Here is a 22,390-nt window from a genome sequence, read left to right on the forward strand (position 1 = left end):
AAGGAATCGTTTACACCAAATGCACTCAGAATAAATGTATTTAAATTAGCTTACACCATTGCTGTGTTTTCATGTGTGTTTTAATTTGCTGACCACCTCACAGCAGTTTCCTGCCTGGAGGGGGCACATGTGCGCTTCTGGCAGGCCGCTTCTGCTGTGTTTATTCATTAATCTGCAGGTGCCGGGCACTTGATGTCCTTCAGCACCCACCAATCATTGGTAAACCACATAGAACAGGGATGTGCCTATGTAAACAGGGCAGATCTCTGTTCTGACAGGGGAAGCAATGGATTCTGTGTTCCTGCAAAGCATGGACTAGAATCCATCTCTTCCCATAGTAAAAGTAGCACATACAGTACACAAAAACACTGGATAGGCACACAGTTAACCCTTTAACTGCCATAGATGTTTAACCCCATATTTTTACCACTGGTCATTGTATTAGTGTCACTGGTTCATGAAAAGTGTCAATGTCCGAATGTTCATCGCAGTATCACAGTCCCGCTATAAGTCGCTGATCACCACCATTACTAGTATAAAAAAAAAAACATAAATATATATATCATAGTTTGTAGACACTATAAAATTCACGTAAACCTATCAATATCGCTTATTGGGATTTTTTTAAGCAAAATAAATATTGGCCTAAATTAATGAAGAAATTAAATTTTTAAAATTTTTTTCATTGAATACATTTTATAGCAGAAAGTAAAAAATATTGGTTTTTTTTTTTTTTTTCCTAATTTGTCGGTCTTTGTTTGTTTATAGCGCAAAGCGGTGATCAAATACCACCAAAAGGAAGCTCTATTTGTTGGAAAATATGACATAAATAAATATATTTTTTTATATTTGATACTTTTAAAATTTTATTTGGGTACAGCATTGCATGACCGCGCAATTGTCAGTTAACCACTTGCCGCAAAATCAAAATCACATACCTTTACATCATTCTGATTCAAGTGGTTGTATTGGGGTAATAATACCTGCAGCTGCAGGCATCACCCAGGTACTGTTTTTGTGATAACAACCAATGTGGCTAAGCAGCCGCTCAACTGTTATCACAAGCAGCGGGATAGGCAGCCCCACCCTCCCGCTGCCTTTTGCTGCTTCACCTGGGCTCTCTTGTCCCACAGGGAGGTCCAAATGACCAGTAGGAACGTCCGCTGGCTGGTTGCGGACCCGAACAAAGTCGGAATATTGTGGTTTCAGTCCGTATTCAAAGGAATACAAAAAAGTTCAAAATTCTACCCCTCACCACTTACATCTCAAATTATCCAAAATCTGCCAAAGAACAGTTTGTTTTGCAGAATGCCTTGAATCATCTCTCGGCCCCTCAGTAATTGTGCCTATATCCCTACAGGACAGGTTCAAAAGATTCTCTTCAAACCTGTTCACTGTACCAAAGCCAAAAGGTGGTATTCATCCTATCCTGGACCAAAATTCATCAACAAATACTTTCAAATTACAAAATTTTACATGGCATCTGCAAGGTTAGTTAATGCCTTTCAAAGACAAGGGGAATACTATGCAGACATCTGCACATACAGTATGCCTATTTATACACCGCATCAGCACTATCTATGCTTTGCAGTAGGAAACAATCACTTCCAGTTTGTCTATGTGCCATTTGGCCTATCCTCTGTTTCCAGAATATTCACAAATGTCCTTGCACCAATTCTTGCCCTTCTAAGAACTCAGGGCATCCAGTCGACAGGTTATCTAGACAACCTTCTTCTGAATGACTCATCTACCTTTCAGCTATCTGCAAACATTTACAGGACAATTCAGATGCTTCAGGCTCCAGGGGTCAGCAACCTTTTTCCACTTAAGGGCCAGATTCAATGTATGTGAATGCACGGACATCCGCATTCACCTGCTAATAAATGAAGATGGGGGATACAGATAGGGCGGTGGACAGGGGGGTACAGAGGTGGCTGTGGATGGCAGGGGTACAGAGGTGGCTGTGGAGGGGGGGATACAGAGGTGGATGGGGGGATACAGAGGTGGCTGTGGACAGGAGGGTACAGAGGTGGCTGTGGACAGGGGGGTACAGAGGTGGCTTTGGACAGGGGGGTACAGTGGTGGCAGTGGACAGGGGGATACAAAAGTGGCAGTGGACAGGGGGGTACAGTGGTGGCTGTGGACGGGAAGGGGGTACAGTGGTGGCTGTGGACAGGAGGGGATACAGAGGTGGCTGTGGACAGGGGGGGTACAGAGGTGGATGGGGGGTACAGTGGTGGCTGGGGACGGAGGGTACAGTGGTGGCTGTGGGCAGGGGGGTACAGTGATAGCTGTGGATGGAGGGAACAGTGATGGGGGGATACAGAGATGGCTGTGGACAGGGAGGGAGGGATACAAAAATGGCTGTGGATGGAGGGGTACAGAGGTGGCTGTGGACGGGGGGGGGTACAGAGGTGGCTGTTGACAGGGGGGTACAGAGGTGGCTGTGGACAGGGAGGATACAGAGGTGGGTGTGAACGGAGGGTACAGAAGTGTCTGTGGACGGGGGGGGGGTACAGAGGTGGCTGTGGACAGGGAGGGGCACATAGGTGGCTGTGGACAGTGTGGGGGGGGGGTACAGCAGTGGCTGTGGACAGAAGATACAAGAAAATTCTTGCCCGGGGTGGCCCTGAATATTCCTATTATTCACGCTGTTTAATAAAGTCATCTGCAAAAGTGTCTGTGTTATATAATAAAAATACAGCTATATACCTCATTAAGAGCGCCGCTCTGCGCTTACGTGCCCCACTGCCTCTCTCTTCTTCTCGCCTGACAATTGCAGCAGGCGGGGCCGAGAATGACGTCCGTCAGAAAGGGAGGAGAGGAGGGAGACACTGAGTCATCTGAGCACCGCTCTTAATGAGGTATATAGCTGCATTTTTATTATATAACACAGACACTTTTGCAGATGACATTATTAACCACTTCAATACAGGGCACTTTCGCCCCCTTCCTTCCCAGCCCAATTTTCAGCTTTCAGCGCTCTAGCGCTTTCAGTGACAATTGCGCGGTCATGCTACACTGTACCCAAATGAAATTTTTATCATTTTGTTCGCACAAATAGAGCTTTATTTTGGTGGTATTTATTCACGACTCCGTTTTTTATTTTTTGCGATATAAGCGCAAAAAAGCGGAAATTTGGAAAAAAAAACAATATTTTCTTTTTTCTACTTCAATAAAAATCCAATAAAATCAAATTTTGTCATAAATTTAAGCCAAAATGTATTCTGCTACATGTTTTTGGTAAAAAAAAATCCGTTAAGTGTATAATAATTGGTTTGTGTGATCACGGACATATGTACGCAAATGATCATGTACATATGTGTGCAGGTGATCACGTACATATGTGTGCAGATAATCATTGGGACATGTGATTTTAGTGGGACATATGTGGGGGACATGTTTTTATTATTAGGGACATGTGTTTTTATTATTTGGGGACATGTATGTTTTGGGGACATGTGTGGGGACATTGTGTTTATACTGTGTGATGTGTTTACTGTGTGGTGTGTTTACTGTGTACACTAGACTGGTGATCAGTGAGTAAAAAGCTGTAAAAAGCAGCTCATACTCACTGATCAGCAGCCGGCTGCAGCGATCTGCTCTCCTCTCCACAGCGATGACTTCTGTGTGAGGAGAGGAGGAGCCGATTGCCTAGCAACCGGCTGTTTGTTTACATCACATGACGGCCGTGATTGGACACGGCCGTCATGTGATCAGGAGGGCCAATCACAGAGCCCTCCTGCCGATCTGAGATGCGCCGTGTCCGGGTGACACGGGCGCATCGGGATCGCGCCGCTGCGCGGGCGCGCGCGCGCGCGATCCCGCTACTCCTGAATGACGTTCCTGAACGTCATATCAGGAGTAGGCGGCTCCCACCCGGCCGTATATGTGCATTGGCCGGGTGGGAAGTGGTTAAATAGACAACAACTTGTCCGAGGGCCGTGTGCCCGTGAATTAATGAAGGGCCGGAGATTTAGCGGCGGCGAACCAGGTGCGGGCCGTGGGTTGCCGACCCCTGTCCTAAGCAAAGGTCTTCCTTCCAGCTTTCTCAAGTCCTGAGCTAATGCTCAGGACTTGAGGTCAAAGAGAAGGTCAAATAGAAGTCCCTCTGTGAGACTCTCTATAAGAATCTATGTCTCATGGTAATCTTCTTTGCGGCTGTTCCATTTGCCCATTTTCATCTGAGATGTCTCCAACACAACTTGTTGTCATGGACCAAGCATGCTCCTTCTTTTGACCTGCTCAAGCTCCTGTCCAGCCAAGCAAGGAATTCTCTAGCTTGATGAATCTCCACTTCAGCCTTAACAGTGGGGAAGGCTTTCCTTTTATATCACTGGAAAGTAGTAACGACAGATTCTAGTCTTTCAGGTTGAGGAGGAGGTCCTTCACAGTTCAAGCAGAAGCTAAGCTCCCCATCAAAATCCCGCAGCTCAGATCAGAACAATAAATAAACCTCTGCGAGGCCACCAATCAGGGTGCAATCAGTCATCATCACAGCTGTGACTTACATTAACCACCAAGGGGGCACCAGGAGTCATGCAGCTTTAAAGAAAGTAAGCCAGATCTCTTGAATGGAGAAACACTCTCCAGTGACCTGGGCTGTCCACACCCCTAATATATGCCTTTAATCCAGTGTAAATTCTACCTTGACAGCGTTACAAAATAGAGCAAGAGGAAAAACTGTCCCTTAAAAATCTGGTACACCGGCATACTCTGACTACTGAAGGCCAGACTTGTTTTCTCAGGGCCCTCTGTTTCACCCTGCTTTTCTGTCACTGGCTTTATTGGCATGGCTATTTAAGCCCATGTCTTGAGGGACAGAAGGTTCTCTTAGTGTTATTCCTACTTTACTAAATGCAAGAAAAGACACTTCCAGAAAGTATTACTATTTTACCTGAAAATCCTTCTTTGCCTGGTGTGAGCACAGGCACTTCAACCCTAGAGATTACTTTGTGTCTCATATCCTTGCCTATGACCTTTGACCAAAGCTTGGCCTCATCCATTGTTTTTCAAAAACCTCTGGCCTAGCTCTCCCTTGTGAAAGCCTTTATTCAAGTTGTACCTTGGTTCTGACCTCCCTTACAGCATCCCTGTACTTGTGACATATTGTGACATCATTCTGGTTCTCTTTATCCTGCAGAAACTACCCTTTGACTCCATCAGGGAAAACCCCTCAGATGATCTCCACTGCAAAGTGGCCTTCTTAGTTGCTGTCACATCTGTCAGATATGTCTCTAAATTAGTGGTTCTCTCTCTAAAGCCCCGTACACACGAGAGGACTTATGTCCGACAGACTTCCGAAGGAGTTCCGTCGGAGTTCTGCCGGAGTTCCGACGGAGTTCTGACGGACTTTTCGGCTGAGCGGACTTGGCCACACACAATCACACTAAACTCCGACGGATTCGAACGTGATGACGTACGACTGGATTCGAATAAGGAAGTCCATAGCCAGTAGCCAATAGCTGCCCTAGCGTCGGTTTTAGTCCGTCGGAATAGCATACACACGAGCAAATTTTTCGAAGGGACCGGGTCCGGCGGAGTTCCTTCGAAAAAATTTGAAGCATGTTCCATATTGTAAAGTCCTTCGGACTTTGGCGAGTCAAAAGTCCGTTGCAGCCCACACACGATCGAATAGTCTGACGGAATCAGTCCGTCGGACTTTGGATGTTGAAAAGTCCGCTCGTGTGTACGGGGCTTTAGAGTCGTTATTCTTTATAAAGATATGGTAGTCAAATTCCCAGGAACTTATTTTCTTCTTAAAGTGGTTGTAAACCCTTACAACCAACTTTGACCTACAGGTAAGTCTAGATTAAAGCTTACCTGTAGGTCCAAGAAATATCTCCTAAACCTACACGGTTTAAGCGATATTTGCCGAAAGGCATGCGCCGTAGACAGCGGCACGTAGGCGCACTGAGCACACCGCTGTCAGCGGCGATATGCGATACGCGAGTGGCTGTGCATGCACGGGAGTGACCTCATCGCGGCTTTGCCGAATGACAGCGGCGGCGCAGCGAGACCCACTGAGAAGATGGATGCTCCGGACTACAGGGGACAGCGGTGACTTCGCTGGCTCCTGTGTCAGGTAAGTGACACATAATGGACTACTATGTGATGCATAGTAGTCCATTATGCTTTACCTTTGCAGGGAATCAAAGAGGAAGTAAACTCATTAGGGTTTACTTCCTCTTTAAAGTGGTATTAATCTTACACATCAATGAAGACATATTCTTGCCTTCGTTGGTGCCTGTTCCTAATCACCATAGGGAAATTACTCTTAACTGTCTAGCCATAATCAGAGCCTTCAGAGTATACCTCAAAGCAACAGCCTCTATCAGGAAGGCAGAATCCCTATTTGTCCTACCCTTAGGACATCGCAAGAGACATTCAGCACCAAGCCTCCTTTACCTAGCTTTGTAAGGCTGCCACCTGGTCCTCTGTTCAAACTTTTTCAAGGTTTTACTAGGTGGACATCCATTTATCTGTGGATGCAGCTTTCGGCTGCAAGGTTCTTGCTGCGGCACTCTAAAACTGAGTCCATTAACCCTTGTTATTGAAAAGGGCATAGGAGGAGGTTAATGTAGTATTAAACCCTCATATAAATACCCTTAAAATACCCCAGTGAGAATTTTGGTCCAGTAACCAGCCCTTCCATTCATTTTTATGTGTCAGGTGCTGTTATCGTTTTTCAATGAAGCAGCAGGGGAAGGTATTTATTGAAAAGAAAAGTTATGCTGTAATGTGTAGAATGGTTTACCTATGCAAATACAAACCCCTTCAAGTGGATTACTATGACAATTAAAAACGTTATTTCTTCTGTATTTCAAAGAAACTAACTTGTAGTTTGTGCTTTTTATTTTTTAGAAAAGTTGATAAATCTCTCTCAAAAGACCATAAGTGTAAAAGTATTTCAGTAAAGAGAATGTGTAGCTTTGGATATGGAGAGGTAAGGCCTGAAATGAATGTACCACTAAGAAGTTAAATGCGTATCTGAACATTGTAAGCTTGCTCAGAAAATATATTTCCAAAATCATTTCCATTATTCTAATTGGAATTAATCATTGTTTAATTTCAGTTTTTCTTAATAGACAGGCGGGTTGGCTTTATAGCAACAGTTCCTTTAATTGAAGATAAAAGTGTTGTACAGGATGACTGCAAGCCTGCTTTCTGCTTTGCTGCTGGACCGTATATGACAATGACAAAGTAAGATGTTAAAGTATAAATTTGAAATAGCTGATTAGACATTATAAGCAGCAATGATTGTGAAGACAAGGTGAATTCCTCCTAGACTTAATGGAAAATCAACTTGCTCTTGTCAAAAAGATCTATAAAGAAACTTAATTTGTTATGTTATATCGTTTTTTAAAGGAGAAAGAAAGTGCCGTTGCATAACTAAGTTCATTATTTAACCACTTGACCACTGGGCACTTAAACCCCCCTTAATAACCAGACCAATTTTCAGCTTTTGGTGCTCTCACATTTTGAATGACAATTACTCAATCATACAATATTGTACCTATTTTAAATTTTTGTCCTTTTTTTCACACAAATAGAGCTTTCTTTTGGTGGTATTTAATCATCGCTGGTCTTTTTATTTTTTGCGCTATAAGAGAAAAATTAATTCTGTAAAAAAATCATTTTTCTTTGTTTCTGTTATAAAATTTTGCAAATTAGTTCGTTTTTTTCATATATTTTGGCCAAAATTTATACCACTACATATCTTTGGTAAAAATAACCCAAATCGGTGTATATTATTTGGTCTTTGTGAAAGTTATAGAGTCCACAAGCTATTGTGCCAATCTCTGAAAATTGATCACACCTGAAGTACTGACAGCCTGACATTTCTTGAGACCCTAACAAGCCAGGAAAGTACAAATACTCCCCAAATTACCACTTTTCGGAAAGTAGACATTCCAATGTATTTAGTAAGAGGAATAGTGAGTTTTTTGAAGTTGTAATTTTTTTCCCACAATTCTTTGCAAAATTAAGATTTTCTTTTCTTTTTTTTTCACAAAATTGTTATATTAGCAGGTTATTTCTCACACACAGCATTCTTTTAGAAAGAAAACAACCCAATGTATAATCTATGAGGCATATCGAGTCTTTTGAACATGTCATTTTTTTCTCCAAGTTTTTGGAAAATGTGTAAAGAAAATAAAAACACATTTTTTTTACACAACGTTGTCCATTTACACAATATTTCTAACACATAACATTTACATACCAAAAATTACACCCCGAAATAGATTCTCCTACTCCTCCTGAGTATGGCGATACCACATGTGTGAGACTTTTCCACAGTGTGGCCACATACAGAGGACCAACATGCAGGGAGCACCATCAGGTGTTCTAGGGACATAAGTTTCAAATCTAATTTGACTACCTATTACACTTTTGTGAGGCACTGCAGTGGCATGGATGAGCATGAATGGGGATGGATGAGCTGTGGATGGGGATGGTTGAGCATAAATGAGTATGGCTGAGTATAGATGGGATGGCTGGGTATGACTGAGCACGACTGAGTATGCCTGGGTATGGCTGAGGAAGGCTGGGTATGGCTGAGTATGGATGGGTATGGCTGAGTATGGCTGGGTATGACTGAGTACGATTGAGTATGGCTGGGTATGGCTGAGTACGATTGAGTACAGCTGGGTATGGCTGGCTACGGCTGAGTATGGCTGGGTACAGCTAATTATGAATGGTGGTGGAAGGGATGGCTGAGTATGGATGGATGAATGGATTAGTATTGCTGAGGATGGATGGATGGATGGATGAGTATGGATGAGGATGGGTGGATAAGTATGCTGATTATGGATTGGTGAGTATGGATGGATGGATGGGTATGCAGAGTATGGCTGGGTATGCAGAGTATGGCTGGGTATGCAGAGTATGGCTGGGTATGCAGTGCAAGCAGAGTATGGATGGGTATGCAGAGTATGGATGGATATGCAGAGTATGGCTGGGTATACACAGCATACAGAGTATGCAGAGTATGGGAGGGTATGCAGAGTATGGATGGGTATGCAGAGTATAGATGGGTGTGACTGAGTACGATTGAGTATGGCTGGGTATGACTGAGTACGATTGAGTACGGCTTGGTATGGCTGGCTACGGCTGAGTATGGCTGGGTACAGCTAATTATGAATGGGGGTGGAAGGGTTGGCTGAGTATGGATGGATGAATGGATTAGTATTGCTGAGGAAAAATGGATGGATGGATGAGTATGCTGAGTATGGATGAGGATGGGTGGATGAATATGCTGAGTATGGATTGGTGAGTATGGATGGATGGATGAGTATGCTGAGTATGGATGGGTATGTAGAGTATGGATGGATGGGTATGCAGAGTATGGATGGGTATGCAGAGTATGGCTGGGTATGCAGAGTATGGCTGGGTATGCAGTGCATGCCGAGTATGGATGGGTATACAGAGTATGGATGGGTATGCAGAGTATGGATGGGTATGCAGAGTATGGCTGGGTATACACAGCATACAGAGTATGCAGAGTATGGATGGGTATGCAGAGTATGGCTGGGTATTGATGGGTATGCAGAGTATGTATGGATGGGTATGCAGAGCATGCAGAGTATGGATGGGTGTGCAGAGTATGGATGGGTATGCAGAGTATGGCTGGGTATACACAGCATGCAGAGTATGGCTGGGTATGGGAGGGTATGCAGAGTATGGGAGGGTATGCAGAGTATGGGAGGGTATGCAGAGTATGGATGGGTATGCAGAGTATGGATGGGTATGCAGAGCATGCAGAGTATGGATGGGTGTGCAGAGTATAGCTGGGTATGCAGAGTATGGATGGGTATGCAGAGTATGGCTGGGTATGCAGAGTATGGATGGGTGAGCATGGATGGATGAATTGATGGATCTGTCACTGAGCAGCGCTGTGGGCACTACACAAGCAGCCCACAGCGCTGCCACCAGGGGAGGGAGGAACCGGAAATCACGCCGGTTTATTTACATGTGATCGCTCCGTCATCGCTTCCATTGGGGGTACTCTACAGGGGGTGGAGCCAGGAGCACTAGCAGGGGACCCCAGAAGAGGAGGATCCGGCCTGCTTTGTGAAAAACCATTGCACAGAGCAAAAAAGTATGACGTATTGAAAAAACGTAAAGCTTTACAGTCAGTGCAATGAGTCACATTGGTCAGTTAACTCTCTCAGTTTTTTGGTCCTTCAGCGGTACAAGGCATCCAAGTTGTATATTGGGGTTGAGACATTGTCATTTTTTGCATCCTTAATACTAGAAGCAATTGGTCAGGTGTTGGACATGCTTCCATTGACTCTGGTACAGTTTTCCTACTATAAAGTCTCCAGGTGGAACAGTCTTAAGCTTCTGGGTAGGAAGAGTCTCAGGCCCACCAAATATGTAGCATATGGCCTTCCTTACCACATGTCCAGAAACAAGCCGGGGTATTGGGGGGCGAAAGCGACAATTCAAACTGGGATTAGATACCATCTAAATAAGACTGTACACATTTTTTATAGCTAGTATGTTATGGGAGGCCGAGGTCCTACTCCCCGTGACTAATAACTATTGTCATTTAGGGTACATTGTGGAAGTGCGACTTGTAGCCAGTATCAGTATACTGAGGCCTGGAGAGTAAGGGTCCAAGTGACATCTGAAAGCATTTAAAAGCTGTCAAGATGGCAGAAGCCAGGGCACATTGATTCAGGAAGAGATAAAATGGTAGTTACATATACATATACTGATATAATTCTGTGTTAGAAAGGGAATGTGTTTCTTGAAAATGTGTAAAGGGTTTGAGCCCAATCAAAGCCATTCTAAGAGGTCAGTATATCAGACTGAGAAGGAATTGTACAGATACAGTCACCTTTGGCAAAGAATCACAGGATCTTGCCAATCATTTTAAAGAAGGAGATATAGTGACAGGGTCATTAATATGGCCTATAAACATGCAAGAGATGGTGACAGATGGATTGATTTGCTAAGGTGCAGTTGCTCCAGAGCTTTGTAAATGAGCAGAAGCTCTGCTGACTCCCATCATCCAATCATGTGCAATCAAAAATGCTTTTTTTTTTCTTTCTTGCATGTGATTGGGTACTCTTTACAAAGTGAACCTAAGCTCTGGAGCAACTGCACTTTCAGAGTCTATTTGCCTTTAGTAAATCAACCCCATAGTCTCTTATAAAGGATACACCACATATGAAACGTGATCAGCAAGAACAAAGTATTTTATCTACTAGACATAGTTTGAAATTTATGAAGGTGTAACGCATAGTAAATCAATATATTCCTATTTTATTTGAGGATCCCAGTTATAGGGATATCCTAGGCAGGGTGTTAAGTTTGCATCACAAAATCTCCCAGAATTGGAAACTTTTTATACCTAAGCTTGTTCATTAAACCTAAAGTTGATTTTATTAGTGGGCTAAGGGTTGTTTAGATGATGAGGCATGAGGTGTTCCTGTTGTGAGAACTTGGGACAACCTCATGAGGTTGTCTCTGTAGCTACAGGCATTGCTAACAAAACTAGGGAATTGGTGAATTGTAATACATGTTAAGTAATCTATGTTCTTCTGAAGTATGCAATGTGCAATATGTTAGTCGTAGCACTAGGAGGTTGTGTGATAGACTGGGGGATCATTTACAGAATATAAAGTCTAATATACGGACTAATGTGGCTAAACATTTTATAGATTTACATGTTCTTGATATTCTTGATATTCTTTGAAGATACAAATTATTGAATGTGTTGATAGATTGATTAGAAGGGGAGATGGTTTCACTAAATTGGGGGTCAGCAACCCGTCAATCATGATCTACCCATCGATCGGCAGCAGGTGATGGTTAGATCGCTTCCCTTGGTTGCCGACCCCGAAACCTAGAGAAGAGAGGCTGCAGTGAAGGCATTTAGTGGAACTGACTGTAGGCTGTATTTTCCTCCCTGCAGCAGCTGAATGCCCACTTCTCCTCCTCTATAGGCACAATGCTGTATTATCTCACCCTGAGGGCAGTTGTGGGAGTAAATATATGATGGCTGGCCAATTAACCTGGTGGGTGACAACTGTCCACTCATGGTGTTGGTCCAAAAATACATAAAGATCACAGTCAACGCTACCCAAACAAAATTGAACCACATTCATCAATATGGTCAAATGTCCCAACATAAAGGGCCAAAGATTCAATCAATAGAGGAAAGTAATGTGCTGATTATAAATATAGGTGATCAAGTGCGCACAACAGCAACCCGCCTGATTTAGTGTATGACAGCGCTGTCTGCGCCTCCTTGCATTTGTTTGGGTAGCAGTGCCTGTGATCCTCATCTAATTTTTGGGTAACACCGTGAGTTGCTGGCTGATAGCTCAGGATTGGGCTTTTTCAAAGGAGCAAATTTTGAAAACTTGTTTATTAAAATTGTAAGGCAGGGTTTTTCTTGAGGAACCAGAGTCGAGGAGAGAGGATAGGTTCCCCAGCCACAGTTCGATCCGTCCCAACACCTGAGCTGTCAGCCAGCAACAGCAGGGAGTGGTGAGCCGTGGGAATCAAACCCATTCTGTACACATTTGAGCCTGTCTTTCATATTATTTTTTGTTGAGTAAATAAAATATCTTGTATATTTAAAAAAATAAATAAAATGAGAGCACTTTTAGTTCTTTTTCTTTCATATGGTTTTCTCCATGAGCTGTCTTCATCGGAAAACAAGTGCTAACCATGTATAGCTGACCCTAGCTCTTAAAAGGAAAAGGCATGCGTGACCTTTTTAATCGAAAGGTTTACAACTGAAGATTATACTTCTGGTGGCAGAGCTCTTTTTTGATTGACACCATGGGATTTTACATAATCTATTCACTGGCCAGTGACACGGATCCAGATCAATGGAAGGGCATCAGAAAAGCAATAATTACCAATGTGTCCTATTCACACCATAATGTTGTATTCAAATGCAAAATGTATGTCAATGGGCATCTTAAAGTATGTCAATGGACGCCAGCGTGCGCTAAAACGTGACTAAAATGGATAGATACAGTTCCCCTTAAGTGTTTGTGTTTAGCTGCTGTATTGTTATACCTTGATGACAATGAGGCTGCCAAGTTGGCTTCACTCAAGCTCAAGCTGTGTTCATTCCTCATCCAGGCTTGATCACTGATAAGCATGCAACAATATGAGAATCTCTTTTGTATTCAGAGCCCTGCACTGCTCACTCCTCATTAAGGCTGTATGGCAGGTTTGACTTTACTGTATTAATGCCGTGAGCAGTATGCAAATAGCTTAGTCTTGGCATTTGAGAATCTGCATTTGAAAACTATATTTCTATGTAACATGTTCCAGCATCTACATCCTCTCCCCTCCAATCCCTCCCTCCCTGTGACAGTGGGCGGGGGATCTTCTCCCTGCACCCAATGTCACATTTTGAAAATAGTGCAGCTTCCCGGGGCACCAACCACACGGCCGCATCATCCACCATTTCCCATTGCGGCTGATGGCTTATAGTTCTCAATGAACTATGAGAGCGCTGGTGAGTGCTCTCATAGTCCATTGACCTTCGTGCTCTTAGGTAGCTGCCTGCCCGTCCAAGGTATGGACAGACAGCTATCCTGAGAGTCTGCAGGAGCCTGAGATTGCACCCGCCATTTGCTGATCACAGTTGCTCCTTAGAAAAAGAAACAATAAATGCACATTTTTTACCTGCAAAAAATGTACATTTTTTTTCAAAATGTGAACTTATCTCCTTTAAAAATTGGTCATCAATGGCCCTGTAATTCTCTGGACAGTCAACAAACCGTGGGAGACAGATATTACTGAGCTCACAACAAGGTACAGTGCCTTGAAAAAATATTTATACCCCTTGAAATTTTCCACATTTTGTCATGTTACAACCAAAAACATGTATTTTTTCTGATTTTATATGTGATAGACCAACACAAGGTAGCACATAATTGTGAAATGGAAATAAAACGATAAATGTTTTTTCAAAATTTATTACGAATAAATATCTGGAAAGTGTGGCGTGCATTTGTATTCAGCCCCCCTGAGTCAATACTTTGTAGAACCACCTTTTGCTGTAATTCTGTCTCTACCAGCTTTGTACATCTAGAGAGTGATATTTTTGCCAGTTCTTCTTTGCAATATAGCTCAAGCTCTGTCATATTGGAGGAGAACATCTGTGAACAGCAATTTTCCAGTCTTGCCACAAATTCTCAATTGGATTTAGGTCTGGTCTTTGACTCGGCCATTCTAACACATGAATTTGCTTTGATCTAACGCATTCCATTTTAGCTCTGGCTGTATGTTTAGGGTCGTTGTCCTGCTGGAAGGTGAATCCCTGCCCCAGTCAAAAGTCTTTTGCAGACAGGTTTTCTTCTAAGGCCGCGTACACACGCGGGGACTGTTCGCTCAACTTTGTCCGCTGAACAGTGTTTCGGAGGACAGTCCGCTCGTGTGTGGGCTTCAGCGGAAAGTTTCAGCGGACAGTCTGACGAACAAAGTTTTTCGGAAATTCCGTAAAACTGTCCGCTGAAACTTGGTTTGAGCGGACAGTCCGCCCGTGTGTAGGCTTGTTCGTCAAACTAAGTTCCGCGCATGCTCAGAAAGGATTTACACGCCGAAGGTTGCATTGCAGTGTATAGGACGTCGTATTTCTAGTCCCGTCGTACGTGCCGTTCACGTCATCGCGCAAGTTTCAGCGGACTGTTCGTTCGTCGTGTGTGGCCAAGTCCGTCCATGCTAATTTTGAGCGGACTGTCCGCTCAAACTGTTTGACGCACAAAGTTGGGCGAACAGTCCCCGCGTGTGTACGCGGCCTAAGATTGCCCTGTATTTGTCTCCATCCATCTTCTCATCAACGCTGTCTGGCCAGCTTCTCTGTCCCTGCTGAAGAAAAGCACCCTAACAACCAAATGTTGCCACCACCATGTTTCACGGTGGGGATGGTGTGTTCAGGGTGATGTGTAGTGTTAGTTTTCTGCCACACATAATGTCATAGTTATGTAATAGAGTTTGTCTGCTTACCTGTCTCCATGTGTTCATCTCTAGAGACCAGCCGACCCTCATCTGACTGTTTTTTATTTTTAATTGTATTTTTTATTGAGAGAATTTTTTTTACAGAAAATGAAAAGATACAGAACTGACAATAGACAAAGAAAGTCTGGAGCATACCGTATTGGAGAGACTGATATAACCTCATGGTGGCTACAGATATACAGTAGCAGCCCAAGGATAAAAATAAATAACTAAAAGAAAACAAAGCAAAACAGAACGCATAAAGGAAATAAACAACAGAAAAGTAATAAATAAGGATAATTTATACTCCCTTTGCCGCATGGGTACCCCCTTGATATCAGGGTGAGATCTGATAGCCTCTGCCAGGGGCTCTAGGCAAAGTATAAAGAGGAGCGGGGAGAGAGGGCAACCATGTCTCGTCCCGTTTGTCATAGGGAATGATTGGGAGGTGAAGGACAGTAATCAGACCTGGGAAGAGGGGTTGGAGTATAGGGATTGTAGTGCGGAGAGAAAGGGTCCCCGTAGGCCAAATCTAGTGAGGGTCGCGAACATGTAGGGCCAGCTTAACCTGCCAAACGCCTTTTGGGCGTCCAGACTGAGAATCAGGGCCGGGCGACGCACACCCTGTTCAGCATGTCAATTAGGTCTATAGTTCGCCGGGTGTTGTCACTGGCATGCCTGGTTGGAACGAAGCCCACCTGGTCTCTGTCTATGAGCTTCGTCAGGAATTGGGACAAACAGTTGGCAAGGATTTTTGTAAATAGTTTGTAGTCTGAATTTAAAAGGGCTATAGGTCTGTAGTTGTCTGGTAGGGTCGGGTCCTTGTCCTGTTTAGGAATGACCGTGATGAAGGAGTGAAGAAAATGTTGGTGAGGGGACTTACCTAGAAGCAGCGAGTTATACAGGGTCACTAGATGAGGCGACAGGATGGGGAGGAAATGTTTGTAATAGGAGTATGGGAGGCCATCCGGACCTGGAGCTTTGTGGGGGGGAGAGCCTTAACAGTGTTGTCCACCTCATCCTCTGTAACGGGTGCGTTTAGTATATGCAGATCCAAATCTGACAACTGGGGGAGCTTCAGGCCCGACATGAACTCCTCAAAAGCAGCCAAATCAAAAGTTGGATGTTGTGTGGGGGTTAGGCAATTATAGAGTTTGTTATAGAAGTCACCAAACACCTGGGTCATTGTCTGGGGGCAGAAAGTGGGGGACCCGTCAGGGAGTTTGATGTGGTCCGAGAAGGCGTGATAAGGCCTAGGGTTAAGTCTAGAAACCAGCATCCTGTGGGGCTTATTCGAGTACTCATAGAACTTTTGTTTAGCCCACAGGATTGATTTGTCTATGTGAGACATGTCTAGGGATTTTATACGGTTCCGCAGGCCCGTGACCGTGCGCAGCCGATCCACCATGGGGGAGCGCAGCAGAGCCCTTTCTGCTCTGTGAAGCTCTAGGAGCAAAGACGTTTTCAAGAGAGCCGCATCTTTTTTCCTTCGAGAACCGAGAGCAATACATTGCCCCCGGAAGAAGGCCTTGTGGGCCTCCCAGAGGGTGGATGACCTGGGCACGGAGCCTTTGTTCAGGAGAAAATATTCGGTCAGGGCCGCCTCGAGTTTAGCATTGGTTTCAGGGTGCTTGAGCAGGGACTCGTTGAGTCTCCAGTGACATTTCTTGGGGAAAGCAGCAGAGAGGCATAAATCTAGAGTCAAGGGGGCATGGTCCGACCAGGTTATCGCACCCAGATCAGATGACACTGCGTGAGATATCAAGGGGGCCGTAATAAAAAAATAATCCAGTCGAGAGAACATCTTGTGAGGAGGGGAGTAAAATGAGTATTGCCTACCCGAGGGATGTTTCAGCCGCCAAGCGTCGAACAAGTGGTGTGTACGAATAAGTTTCCTAAAGGAGGTAGCCAGGGTGTGAGAGGCCGGGGGGGAGTGAGATTAAATAGAGATCGTCTGTCCCGGGCGGGAGAGAGCACAGCATTAAAGTTCCCCCCCTAGAACTGTAAAGGGGGAAGAAAGCTTATGCAGACGTGCCAAGGCATCTGTGAGAAATTTCACCTGGCCTGAATTGGGGGCGTAGACGTTCATGATCGTCATAGGGTTAGAGAGATAGGATCCCTGCAATATAATATAACGACCATTAGGATCCACTTGAGATGACCTAACCTGGAGAGGACATGAGTTTTTTATTAAAATTGCTACTCCAGCCTTACCCGAGGGATCCGATGCCACATAAGACACCAGAAAATGTTTAGATGCGAATCTAAAGGAGCCTCCGGCCCGGAAGTGCGTCTCTTGGACTAATATCACATCCGCGCCGGAGGCCCTGAAATCCCTCAAGGCCAGCCATCTCTTCCTGACGGAGTTCAGGCCCTTTACGTTATAGGAGACCAGTTTCAAAGCCATGTCGCGTCGGGGCAGTCAGGCCAGTGAACATGCAGGTCAAAGGGCGGAGGCCCAGACACAACACGGCTCAATAGGGGGCCATGGAGGGGCCCCAACCTGCCTATCAGCACATTATAATTAAAACAGATATTGCTAACAATAGAGTTAGTTGCAACATGGAAAGAAACACCCAAGGACATATATAGACATAAAATGCACATAACAGTTATCGGCAAATGCATTAGAGGAAAAACCCCAATAAAAGCAATAAAATCCAAAAAATAAATGAAAATAAAATAAAAAATTAAAATAAAAAATAAAAACCAAAACACCAATAGGACATCAGAGCAATAGTATAAAAAAGAGAAGACACATATCAGTCCCCAAAAAAGGGGGTATGCGTGCAGGCCCAAAAAGGGGGCCACTGAATATAGTGATGCGGAGCAACCATAAGGCCAGGACGGCCTAAAAAAAACAAAAAAGGTCAGCAAAAAAAAACCTGAGAGAGTCAAACCCCTCAGGGGTCCTTGGCCGCAGCCCAAGGACTTGGCGGGGAGCATGGCAGTTCCCAACATGGAAGGGGGTCCGTGACGTCCCGCCCCGACGATCCAGAGAGGTCGATGGCGTTGTAAGGGCTCCCCATGTCCTCCGTAACAAAGTCAGTAGCCGAGGGAAGCAAACATAAACTTAAGTATAAAGCAGAACCGTAGAAAAAACAGCCCAACTGGGATCTCTGAACCAGCGGTGGAACCGCGCAGGGCCGAAAACCAACTGTAGAGGCATACCTCACTCCACGGGGGGGGGGGGGGGGGGGAACCATCAAAAAGGTTGCAACCCCCTGTGTGAAGCAACAAGAAAAAAAGGGGCAAATCCCTAGGGGACCCCGACAGGTCTTCAGGTGGGGGGTCTGGAGCGTTGAGAGCGTTGGGGTGTGGAGTAGGCCCTTGATCCTCTTCCTCTCACCGGGGTCCAGATCCTGGCAGGAAGAGAGTTGTGTCTTGGGATAGTCGGAGGAGCTTGGTCAAACTCTGCAGGGAGCGGGGGAAGGCCCAGCTTCTTGAGGAAAGCCTCCCCCTCCTGGGGGTCCCGCAGGGTGTGCTGGGCCCCCTCCATGGTGACACTCAAACGGAAGGGAAAGCCCCAATAATAAGGGACCTTGAGCTCCTGAAGGTGGGATGTGATGGGTCTCAGAGAGCGACGCTTGGCCAATGTGATGGGAGAAAGGTCACTAAACAGTTGAATTTTATCCCCCTTGTACTTGATGCTGGACTTGTTGCGCGTAGCCTTGGTCAGGGCCTCCTTGCTTTCATAGAAGTGGAAACGCACCACTATATCCCAGGGCCTGGCCTCCGCAGGGGGTTTAGGAGCCAGGGACCTGTGGGACCTGTCCGGGGCCAGGGTGTTGAAGAGGCCTAGAAGATACGGCCTGATGTTATTGTCAGCTATCTTCTCAGAGACACTGCGGATCCTGAGGTTTTGGCGTCGTTCTCTGTTCTCGAGATCCTCCTGTTGGAGTTGTAGTTGGGAGACAGAATTTTTAAGAGTAGCGTTTTCCTCTTCAAGGGCCTGCACGTAATGCAGAGACTTGTCAAATTTTGTTTCCAGGGTCGCCGTGCGTTCCCCTAGGGCATCTATTTCCCCCCTAAGTTCTCTGGAGATCCTTCCCATCTCCTGGGCTATGTCCCTGGTAACTTGCTGCGCCAGGGCCTGGAGCTTGAGATCCATCAACTCCGGTGTGAGGGCCTGCGGAGGGGGGGAAGGCGGGGGCTGTCGGGGTGACCGCTGCGAGGAATCCTCCGCCATAAGCGCACTGACATAGTCCTTCGGATCCCCCTGTGTAATCGGGACCGGGGATGAGGGCCTAGTTCGAAAGCGATCCATATTGGAGGAGGGCTGCGGGGGACGATACGCCGATCGCTGATCCCCGATTTTTCCCATGAAGTGCCTGGGAGGAATGAGGAGAGTCGGAGGCTTGCCCCTGGATCAATCTGTGCTAGCGTTAGCGTTACAGGGCCGCGGATCGCGGGACGGGACCGGAACTCACGGATTAAACATCCGCCATCCTGGAGAGCCGCGCTTGCGACCTAGTAGAGATGTTTAAGGCATAAATCAGGTTGGTAGAAGGGCGAATGAAGGCCTTTGAGTGTAGAGGAAGGGTTTGGGTGGTCCAAGATGGCCGCCGGCTAGGCCAAGGCCTCAGTCCCAAAGTGTGGAGGTGACCATGGGGCGGGTAGGAGACCTTCCTGGGGTGCCCAGTCCCCGCTGTGGCGGGGTAATATGTCCTTTCCCCTGGGGACAGTAGTATTGGTGCTGTAGGGGAGCCAGACAGGAGATCCTGGGTGTAGCAAGATGGCCGCCGGAGTACACCTCACTAACCTTTGAAACGATTGCCGCTCCGGTGTCCTTTGCTCGGCTCCCGTCCTCCAGCGGGGGGGGCCCCGGGGACCGAGCGGTGCTGCGTGGTGCCGACATGGCCGAAGGGCGGCCCGGATTCCGCCGTCCGGCGGTTGCGGGGACAGAGTAGGCCCGGCCTGCTGTGTAGCTCGCGGCCGCGGGCCGGTTCACGATGCCGAGGCCGGCCAAATACCACCCCAGCCCGAAGCAGAGGTGTCCCGCAAGGGAGATGGGTGGTCCAGCGGGCTCCCAAACTGTGTCCTGAGAGAGGATGGACACGGATTGCGAGAGGCGCCAGCGGAGCTCCTCTCTTCTGACTGTTTTTTTAATCCATCCTCTGGCATGGCTCCACCCTAGCTCCTATCAGAGAACTCTATATTAACCTGTGCCCTGCTGATCAACCTTTGTGTGTTAGCTTCCTGTTACCTGCCGTGTGCTCTTTTGTTGTTTTCCGTTACCGACTTTGGCGTGTCCTTGACTATCCCTGTTTGCCTGTGATCCTGACCTTTTGGCGTGTCCCTGACTATTCCTGTCTGCTTGTGGCCCCGACCTTGGCTTTGTCCCTCACCATCCTTATCCTCCTGTTGCCTACTGTGGGTGTGAGCTGGGGGTCGCGACCTGGAGACAGTTTGATCAGCCATGGACCCGGCTGACGTGCCGCTTCCTGCAGTTGATCCTTTGTAGGGCATATTTCGGAGACGTGAGACCCAGGAATCTAATCAGACTCAGGTGATGCGATTCCTTCAAGATCTGGCTTCCCACTTCGAGCAGCTACAGACTTCCTTGGGAACCCCGAACCTACAGCCTCAAGTACAGTCTGCAACTGCACCTATCGCACCAGTCACATCCACACATTCATTATTACTGCCAGCTCCGTCCCGTTTCTCTGGGGACTCCAAGGCCCGCAGGGGCTTCCTCACCCAATGCACCATTCATTTTGAGCTCAAGCCTCAAAACTTTCTGTCTGATCGGGCAAAGGTAGCCTATATAATTTCCCTCCTCTCCGGTGAAGCTTTAGCCTGGGCTGCTCCCCTGTGGGAGAAAAATGATCCGGTGGTTTCCAGCCTGTCCAACTTCTTGAAGCTCTTTCGTAATATCTTCGAGGAGCCAGCTCGGGTTTCTTCTGCGGCTAGTGCCCTTTTACGCCTTCGTCAAGAATCTTGTTCAGTGGGACAATATGCACTTCAGTTCCGTATACTCACAGCTGAATTGAGCTGGAACAATGAGGCCCTGGTCCAACCTTTTTACATGGCCTCTCTGACCGAGTGAAGGACGAATTAGCAGGAAGAGCTATCCCCGCCGGTCTGGACGATGTAATTTCCTTACGCAATCAGATTGACATTAGTTTCCAGGAGAGGTCCTTAGAAAAAAGGCGCCAGCAGCCCCTAGGTCCTAGTCAGCCTGAACCTTTTTCCCGTCGCCCTGTGGAGCATTCTCTGTCTGCTGAGGAACCCATGCAGCTGGGCCGGACCAGACTAACCCCCGAAGAACGGGCTAGACGCAGAACTCTGGGCTTGTGTCTTTATTGTGGGGACAAGGGTCATTTTCGTGACTCCTGCTCCCTTCGTCCGGGAAACGCCCGGGTCTAATACATTTGGAAGGTGGAGTATTGGACCCAGAAACATCACCTTCTCGTCTTCTTCTTCCGGTGTTCCTCCATGTAGGCACTTCTCCCCAATCAGTCCTAGCATATCTGGACTCTGGGGCTGCCGGCAATTTTTTGGACTGGAGAACTGCTTCTTCTATGAAGCTTACCCTTTCTCCCCTCGCTACTCCACTGGTAGTCTCGGCAATTGATGGTACTGTGCTCCCAGGGGGCCCTATCTGTTTCCAGACGCTACCTATTAGGATGTCGGTAGGGATACTCCAACAGGAGTGGATCTCCTTCCTCATCCTACCCAAGACCTCTACCCCCATTGTATTGGGCCTTCCTAGGCTACAGCTCCACTCGCCACAAGTGGACTGGGTCTCTGGGCAGATCCTGGCTTGGGGTCCTTCGTGTTTCTCGTCCTGTCTTCTCAAGGTGACCCACAAGGGGAAACTTCCCATTGCTACCACTTCCGTATCGTCTGATCTTCCAGCGGCATACAGCGATTTCCAGGATGTGTTCTGTAAGAAGTCTGCTGGGGTGCTTCCTCCCCACAGATCTTTTGACTGTGCTATTGACCTTGTTCCTGGAGCAACCCTGCCCAGGGGTCGTACCTATCCTCTGTCCATTCCAGAGACCCAGTCCATGTCTGAGTATGTCGCCGAGAATCTGGAGAGAGGTTTCATCTGGAAATCCTCATCGCCTGCAGGAGCAGGGTTCTTTTTCGTTGCCAAAAAGGATGGTACCCTCAGACCCTGCATCGACTATAGAGGTTTAAACGCAGTGACTATCAAAAACCGATACCCCTTACCTCTAATATCTGAGCTATTCGACAGGTTGAAGGGGGCTTCCATTTTCACTAAGTTGGATCTCAGAGGTGCATACAATCTCATTAGAATACGGGAAGGTGACGAATGGAAGACCACGTTTAACACTAGGGACGGGCATTACGAATACCTGGTTATGCCTTTTGGTTTGTGTAATGCTCCAGCTGTGTTCCAGAAATTTGTCAATGAAATATTCAGGGATCTACTGTACCAGTTTGT

At 46.3% G+C, this 22,390-nt stretch overlaps 1 protein-coding gene across 2 annotated transcripts in view; it reads left to right on the forward strand.

Moving 5' to 3' along the window:
- The window catches only part of TEX14 (testis expressed 14, intercellular bridge forming factor), a 758,047-nt gene that overhangs the window by 283,216 nt on the left and 452,441 nt on the right, over window positions 1-22,390 (forward strand). For both annotated transcript variants that reach the window (XM_077482232.1, XM_077482233.1), the window contains exons 6-7: window positions 6,865-6,946; window positions 7,076-7,203. In XM_077482232.1, the coding sequence (XP_077338358.1) occupies window positions 6,865-6,946; window positions 7,076-7,203 (210 nt within the window). The remainder of the gene's footprint in view (window positions 1-6,864; window positions 6,947-7,075; window positions 7,204-22,390) is intronic.

Source organism: Lithobates pipiens, unplaced genomic scaffold (assembly GCF_037356315.1).
Source record: "Lithobates pipiens isolate NorthernLeopardFrog02 unplaced genomic scaffold, aLitPip1_a1.2 Scaffold_16, whole genome shotgun sequence".
Lineage (NCBI taxonomy): Eukaryota > Metazoa > Chordata > Amphibia > Anura > Ranidae > Lithobates > Lithobates pipiens.